Source organism: Stegostoma tigrinum, chromosome 21 (genome assembly GCF_030684315.1).
Source record: "Stegostoma tigrinum isolate sSteTig4 chromosome 21, sSteTig4.hap1, whole genome shotgun sequence".
Taxonomy (NCBI): Eukaryota; Metazoa; Chordata; class Chondrichthyes; order Orectolobiformes; family Stegostomatidae; genus Stegostoma; species Stegostoma tigrinum.
Genome location: NC_081374.1, coordinates 535,653 through 544,311, shown reverse-complemented (window position 1 = coordinate 544,311; position 8,659 = coordinate 535,653). Strand labels below are relative to the sequence as shown.

Below are 8,659 nucleotides of genomic sequence, written 5' to 3'. Positions count from 1 at the left end.
CGATTGGAATTTCTTGGGCAGTAACTGTTTGGGATGAAACATTTCTTTCACTCTCTCCGGTGAGGATGAGCCTATAGGAATGTTTCAGACCCTTAGCGGAACGAAGCTTGAGCTGAGACAGTGTTTACAATGAGCTGCAATCACCTGGAATGTTCCGATCTTCCGGAGTCTGCGATTTTGCTTTTCAGATTAAAATGTGATTCTAGTGCGGAGCTTGTGGGAGGGTGATGGGAGAGAGATTCCGCACTCCAGGCAGACAGAGGTCCCAGCAGCAAGCGAGACCCAGCAGAGAGTGACCCCGAGCAGAGGCCGATTCCCAGCAGAGAGGGTGGTACAGGATGGGTCCTGTGGAAGCGAGCCCGAGGTCGGCAGCACGGTGCCCCAGCGGGGAGGGGTGGGGGGTCTCTCTCTGTCTGTCTGCCCGCACCGTGCGGCTTCACCACCGCCAGGTACCCCCGGCTGTTCAGTGCCCGGGCAGGAGTCGGTGCTGAGGGCGGGGACAGGTGGAGGGGATAGAGGGTGAGGAATGGGGAGGTGGTGAGGGGTGGAGAGGAGGGGAGGGGCCGAGCTTGGCAGCAGGTTCGCCCTGAGACACTCGGAGCTGGCACAGGCACCAGCTGATAACCACCGCCCTCCCCTCCATCCAACCCACCCTCCCCGGGAGACGGGCAGCGCTCGGTGAAGGAGTTAGCGGGAGCTGAGGAGTTGGGGGGGGGGGGGGGTGTTGGTGTGGTGGGGGAGGAGCAGACTGTCCCCTGGGGGGCACGGACCTGGCACAGAGGGTCCGTATGATCAGCTCGGTGTGTGTGTCATCTTACCGAGGGCGAAAGTCCGCCAAGAAAGCCCCCCCGAAAGTATGCCCGGAGGAGGAGGAGGAGGAGGAGGAGGAGATGGGCATCGGGGAGGGCAGCGAGAGGATCACCATCAATGTGGGGGGGACACGGCATGAGACCTACAGGAGCACCCTGCAGACCCTGCCCGGGACCCGGCTGGCACGGCTCACCCAGCCCGGGGCCGGCGGCGGCCAGTTCTTCTTTGACCGGCACCCCGGCATCTTCGCGTCGGTGCTGAACTATTACCGGACCGGGAAGCTGCACTGCCCGGCGGATGTGTGCGGTCCGCTCTTTGAGGAAGAGTTAGCTTTCTGGGGGCTGGACGAGACCGATGTGGAGCCCTGTTGCTGGATGGCGTACCGCCAGCACCGGGAGGCGGAGGAAGCGCTCGACATCTTCCAGCCGCTTGAAGCCGGCCCCGGAGAGGAGGAGCCCGAGCCCGAGCCCGGGGGGGAGCCTGAACCGGGACCGAGCCAGGCCCGGGGGCCCGGGGAATCCAGCTGCAACCGCTCGGCCCCTCTCACCTGCTGGAGGCGGTGGCGACCCCAGCTCTGGGCTTTATTCGAAGACCCCTACTCGTCCCGAGCAGCACGGGTAAGGAACGGGTTACACTCGCCCCCTACCACCCCCCCCCCCCCACCCCGTCCCGCGGTTTCGGTTAAACGGGAGTTTTATCCTAAAAGTACCTTCATTTTCCCACTTAACAGAACTGAACAAAAGCCGGTTCAAAAACATCGCGGCCCGGGAAACCTGTTAGAGTCAAATCAAAGACCATCTGAAACATATCGTCGGTTTTTTCTAAAATGCTGCAAAGTGGCAGCCGTTAGTTGGGGTCCGGGAGGTGCAGTTAGAGAGCTCAGTATTCAGCCCCAACCCCAAACAAATAACCTGCCAGGAGGCAGCACGCAGTTCTGGCCATCAGTTCCCAATAAACATTCACTTCTTAAAGTACGATCGCACTTTGTGAGGCATCTACTGCCTGAGGGAGAGATGGAGCAGGATCCTCACACTGCCAGGCACACACTGAGACAGAGACCCAGGCAGGCAGACACATACACTCAGATACATCCAGACATGAGACATGGACAAAGGCTCAGACATAAACACGCCGACATTGACAGGCCAGACAGAGGTCAGGCTGTGGGCAGTAACAGGGGAATGGCTGGATCCTGTGCAGATCCTTTTCAGCAGTAGAGTCGCTGGGTCCTCGAAGCCAGACACAGGCTTTTTCTATCTCTCTCACCTGGTGACCACAGCCTCATATTATTGAGTCGGTTGGAGAATAAAATGGCACCGAACTCAGCGAATTGTTAGTAACTAGGGAATACAACAGGTGCAAGAATGGAAATCTGTCCACAATAATTCCGGAACAGAGCACCCAAGTGTCTGCTTCAAGTCAGACTTAATTTGAATCTATTCAGTTCAACACACATCTGAAGGTTTCCCGGAAGAAAACGAACCGGTTGATTTTTGCTATAATCTGGCTCGTATTTCGAATGTGTTTTTGTCGCTTGTGATTAGCATAAATTGACATCACTGGGACCAGGATGGATGATATCTGAAACAAAAAACAAATCATATCTGGGGAAGGGTCACCGGACCTGAAACGTTAACTCTGGCTTCTCTGCACAGATACTGCCAGACCTGCTGAGCTTTTCCACTAAATTTCTGTTTTTGTTTCTGATTTCCAGTATCTGCAGTTGTTTGGGTTTTTATTTGGATGGTTTCTGACCCGTATGGTTCACTGACAGCTTGTTTTGTTCAATGCTTGGCATTAGGGTAAGGGAAAGACAGCTGGTATTTTATGGGGTAGTAGGAACTGCAGACGCTGGAGAATCTGAGATAACAAGGTGTAGAGCTGGATGGACTCAGCAGTCCCAGCAGCTTCATAGGAGCAGCAAGGCTGAGGTTTCAGGCCTAGACCATTCTTCAGAAAATCTGCTGCTTGGCCTGCTGTGTTCATCCAGCTCTACACCTTGTTACCTCCGGCATTTTATGGATACAGGTTCTGAGTTTGTAAATATAAGGATAAACTTTGTTGTGTGTGAGGTACGCTGCAGTAACCAATAGTGTCCCCTCATTGAGAAAAAATAAGGCAAGCCCCTTAAAAGAGTGATGGAGAAAGGTAATGTGTTTGGATGGGAGTGGGGTTTGGAGAAGGGACTGTCAAAAAACTGGAGTAATAACAAATGGAGAATGGTTTAAACCCAATGTCAGAGTCAGTAATGGAAGGCTCTGTCAGGTCAGGCAGAGGTGAGAAATGTACAGTCTGGGATATGGCAAACACTGAAGAGCTCTAAGTTAGATCATTTGATAAGGAACCACATGATGTTATAAAGATTTTTTTTGTATTTTTGTCTGTAAGCTGAAATAGGTAAAGAACTGTTTGGTCAGAAGTGCAGAAATAAAAGAAAACAATTTATTATTTAAATTAGGAAAAGAAACCGGAGTGCTTTGGTGCATGAATCATAGAACTAGTATGTAGGTGCAGTAGGTAATGCGATTGGGAGGAGGCCATTCAGCCCATCGAGTGTGCTGTGCAATTCAATGAGATCATGGCTGTTCTGTGGCCTAATTCTACACACCTGACTATGGTCCATGTCCCTTAATACCTCTGCTTAACGAAAAATTCTCACTCTCAGACTTAAAGTTAACAACTGATCCAGCGTCCACTGCCATTTGTGGAAGAGAGTTCCAAACCTCTATCACTCTTTGTGCGTCGAAGTGCTTCCTAACATCTCTCCTGAACAGCCTGGGCCTAAAGCCCCCTCGACAATGCCCCCTAGTTCTAAATCCCCAACCAGTTGAAATCTTTGCCCACCCTGCCCTTTTCTGTTAATATCTTGTGGACTTTGGTCATTATCATCCCCTAACCTTCTTAATTCTGGAGAAAACAGGCATACTTTGTATAATCTTTCTTATGACAAGCCCCTCTTGTAAACCTATTTTGCATTAAGGAAGACAAGTGGAATTTTGGAATTTATTGCTAAAGGAATAGAGTATAAGATAGGAAAGGCTGTTATAACTGCACAAGGCTTTAGTGAGACCAAACCTGGAGTATTTGGTATAGTTTTGGTCTGATATTTGAGAAGGGATGTAGCTATATTAGAGGCAGTTCAGAGGAGACTCACTAAATTGATTTCAGAGATGAGGGATTTATCTTATGCAGTGATATTCAGTAGTTTAAATCTATACTTTCTGAAGTTGAAAAGAATGAGAGGTGATCTAATTGAGGCATATAACATGCTAAAGGGGATTGAAACAGTAGGCAAAGAGCAGATATTTCCTCATATGGGGCAGTCCAGAGTGAGAGGTCACAGTTTTAAGTCGAGGGGTGGCAGGTTTAAAGCAGCGCTGACAAGATATTACTTCTTTCAAAGGCGTGAATCAATGGAATTCACTGCCCAGAGTGCAGTGGATGCCAGGACATTGTGAGTGGAGGAGCTAGACAGATTTTTACTTAGTAATGAGTTGAAGAGTGTGCAGGAATTTGGAGTTGAGGACAAAATGAGATCAGCCATGATCATATCAATTAGCGGAGCAGGTTCAAAGGGCTGAATGGCCTACTCCTGCTCCTAATTCTTATGTTCATGTGTAAAGTAACCTGACTATACAGTGTAAATGCAGTTTACACAGCTGCTTGTTTAAGTTTTTTTATTTATTCACGGGATAAGGGCATTACTGGCTAGGCAGCATTTATTACCCATCCCTAATTGCCCAGAGGGCAGTTAAGAGTCAACCACGATGCTGTGGGTCTAGACATATAGGCCAGATCAGGTAAGGATGGCAGTTTCCTTCCCTAAAGGACATTAGTGAACCAGATGGGTTTTACCAACAATCGACAATGGATTCACGGTCATCATTAGATTCTTAATTCCAGATATTTATTTGATTCAAATCCCACTGTCTGACATGACTCAAACCTGGGTCCCCAGAACTTTATCTGGGTCTCTGGATTAATAGTCCAGCAATAATACCACTCGGCCATCGACTCCCCATCAGGTGAACAGGAACCAAATGTTGTGTGCAAGTCAAGATTCAGCTGTCAAGACAACAACTAGCTGATTGGTCTGTGGACAAGTGACCAGTTATTGATGTCAAAGGCTTTTTGCCTGCCAACAGCTATATGGCTGGCTCCCAGGTCACTGAACAGCTTGGAGCTGTGAATGTTTTGGCAGAAACTATTGCACCTGGAAGCGAAAGAGTTGTTTTTGCTCTGCAGTAAAAAGTGTTGTAAGTCTGAGAGAGCAGTTTATTTCCCCTTTCCAAATTTGTATGATGTGACTTTTAATGAATAAGTTAGACTTTTATATGTGGGAACAAGTCAAGTTGTGCCTACAGCAAACAAATGAAAGTATCTTTTTTTAATAAAAATGTTCATGGGATATGGACATTGATGGCCAGGTTAGCATTTTTTTTTTGCCAAGTACTGGTTTACCAGAGGCTTTATAAAGCTCTAGTTAGGCCCCATTTAGAATACTGTGTCCAATTTTGGGCCCCACACCTCAGGAAGTACATACTAGCCCTGGAGCGTGTCCAGCGGAGATTCACACGGATGATCCCTAGAATGGTAGGTTTAACATATGATGAGTGGCTAAGGATCCTGGGATTGTACTCATTAGAGTTTAGAAGGTTGAGGGGAGATCTAATAGAAACTTACAAGATAATGTATGGTTTAGAAGGGGTGGACGCTAGGAAGTTGTTTCCGTTAGGCGGGGAGACTAGGACCCGTGGGCACAGCCTTAAAATTAGAGGGGGTAAATTTAAAACTGAAATGAGATGACATTTCTTCAGCCAGAGAGTGGTGGGCTTGTGGAATTCATTGCCACGGAGTGCAGTGGAGGCCAGGACATGGATGCCTTCAAGGCAGAGATCAACAAATTCTTGATATCAGAAGGAATCAAGGGCTACAGGGAGAGTGCAGGGAAGTGGTGTTGAAATGCCCATCAGCCATGACTTAAATGGCGGAGCGGACCTGATGGGCCGAATGGCCTTGCTTCCATTCCTATGTCTTATGATCTTATTGATTTGGGCCTGGAGTCACATGTAGGCCAGACTAGGTTAGGATGGGAGATTTCCTTCTTTGAATGATATTGCTGAACCAGAATTTTTTTAATGCAATCAACACTGGTTACTTGGTTGCTATTAGACTAACATTTTTAATTCTAAACTTTTATACAATTAAAATTTCACTATCTATCTTCTTAGAATTGACACTGCTGTCACGAGGATGTTAATTTGGGGCTCTGAGTTATTAGCCCAAAAACATTATCTTACAATGATTGACAGTATGCAGAGCTGGGCTGAGAAATGGCAGATGGAATTCAAACTGGATAAATGTGAAGTGATGCATTTTGGAAGGTCGAACTTAAATGCTGAATATAGGATTAAAGGCAGGATTCTCGGCAGTGTGGAGGAACAGTGGGATCTTGGTGTTCACGTGCATAGCTCCCTCAAAGTTGCCACCCAAGTGGATAAGGTTGTTAAGAAAGCATATGGTGTTTTGGCTTTCATTAACAGGGGGATCGAGTTTAAGAGCCGCGAGGTTTTGCTGCAGCTCTACAAAACCCCGGTGAGACCACATTTGGAATAAGCAGAGGTTCACCTGCACATCTGCCAATGTGGTATACTGCAACCACTGTGCCCAGTGTGGCTTCCTCTACATTGGGGAAACCAAGCGGAGGCTTGGGGACCGCTTTGCAGAACACCTCCGCTCGGTTCACAATAAACAACTGCACCTCCCAGTCGCAAACCATTTCCACTCCCCCTCCCATTCTTTAGATGACATGTCCATCATGGGCCTCCTGCAGTGCCACAATGATGCCACCCGAAGGCTGCAGGAACAGCAACTCATATTCCGCCTGGGAACCCTGCAGCCCAATGGTATCAATGTGGGCTTCAAGATAATAAAATGTGAGGCTGGATGAACACAGCAGGCCAAGCAGCATCTCAGGAGCACAAAAGCTGACGTTTCGGGCCTAGACCCTTCATCAGAGAGGGGGATGGGGAGAGGGAACTGGAATAAATAGGGTGAGAGGGGGACCGAAGATGGAGAGTAAAGAAGATAGGTGGAGAGAGTATAGGTGGGGAGGTAGGGAGGGGATAGGTCAGTCCAGGGAAGACGGACAGGTCAAGGAGGTGGGATGAGGTTAGTAGGTAGATGGGGGTGCGGCTTGGGGTGGGAGGAAGGGATGGGTGAGAGGAAGAACCGGTTAGGGAGGCAGAGACAGGTTGGACTGGTTTTGGGAGGCAGTGGGTTCGGGGGAAGAGCTGGGATGGTTGTGTGGTGCAGTGGGGGGAGGGGACGAACTGGGCTGGTTTAGGGATGCAGTAGGGGAAGGGGAGATTTTGAAACTGGTGAAGTCCACATTGATACCATTAGGCTGCAGGGTTCCCATGCGGAATATGAGTTGCTGTTCCTGCAACCTTCGGGTGGCATCATTGTGGCAGTGCAGAAGGCCCATGATGGACATGTCATCTAGAGAATGGGAGGGGGAGAGGTTACGTGGAACAGTCCCTCTTCCGCACCTACGCAGGCCCCAAACCCCACCTCTTCCTCTGGTACATTGATGACTGTATCGGCGCCGCCTCTTGCTCCCCAGAGGAGCTCGAACAGTTCATCCACTTCACCAACACCTTCCACCCCAACCTTCAGTTCACCTGGGCCATCTCCAGCACATCCCTCACCTTCCGGGACCTCTCAGTCTCCATCTCAGGCAACCAGCTTGTAACTGATGTCCATTTCAAGCCCACCGACTCCCACAGCTACCTAGAATACACCTCCTCCCACCCACCCTCCTGCAAAAATTCCATCCCCTATTCCCAATTCCTCCGCCTCCGCCGCATCTGCTCCCACGATAAGACATTCCACTCCCGCACATCCCAGACGTCCAAGTTCTTTAAGGACCGCAACTTTCCCCCCACAGTGATCGAGAACGCTCTTGACCGCGTCTCCCGTATTTCCTGCAACACATCCCTCACACCCCGCCCCCACCACAACCGCCCTAAGAGGATCCCCCTCGTTCTCACACACCACCCTACCAACCTCCGGATACAACGCATCATCGTCCGACACTTCCGCCATTTACAATCCGACCCCACCACCCAAGACATTTTTCCATCCCCACCCCTGTCTGCTTTCCGGAGAGACCACTCTCTCCGTGACTCCCTTGTTCGCTCCACACTGCCCTCCAACCCCACCACACCCGGCACCTTCCCCTGCAACCGCAGGAAATGCTACACTTGCCCCCACACCTCCTCCCTCACCCCTATCCCAGGCCCCAAGATGACTTTCCACATTAAGCAGAGGTTCACCTGCACATCTGCCAACGTGGTATACTGCATCCACTGTACCCGGAGCGGCTTCCGCTACATTGGGGAAACCAAGCGGAGGCTTGGGGACCGCTTTGCAGAACACCTACGCTTGGTTCGCAATAAACAACTGCACCTCCCAGTCGCAAACCATTTCCACTCCCCCTCCCATTCTCTAGATGACATGTCCATCATGGGCCTCCTGCACTGCCACAATGATGCCACCCGAAGGTTGCAGGAACAGCAACTCATATTCCGCCTGGGAACCCTGCAGCCATATGGTATCAATGTGGACTTCACCAGTTTCAAAATCTCCCCCTCCCCTACTGCATCCCTAAACCAGCCCAGTTCGTCCCCTCCCCCCACTGCACCACACAACCAGCCCAGCTCTTCCCCTCCACCCATTGCATCCCAAAACCAGTCCAACCTGTCTCTGCCTCCCTAACCGGTTCTTCCTCTCACCCATCCCTTCCTCCCACCCCAAGCCACACCCCCATCTACCTACTAACCTCATC

The 8,659-nt window shown here is 50.0% G+C and overlaps 1 protein-coding gene across 2 annotated transcripts in view; it reads left to right on the top strand.

The window, feature by feature from the left end:
* The first annotated feature begins 753 nt into the window (after positions 1-753).
* The window catches only part of LOC125462841 (potassium voltage-gated channel subfamily C member 4-like), a 68,913-nt gene continuing 61,007 nt past the window's right edge, over positions 754-8,659 (top strand). For both annotated transcript variants that reach the window (XM_048553272.1, XM_059653288.1), the window contains exon 1: positions 754-1,427. In XM_048553272.1, coding sequence (XP_048409229.1) covers positions 789-1,427 — 639 coding nt within the window. In that variant the 5' untranslated portion in view covers positions 754-788. The remainder of the gene's footprint in view (positions 1,428-8,659) is intronic.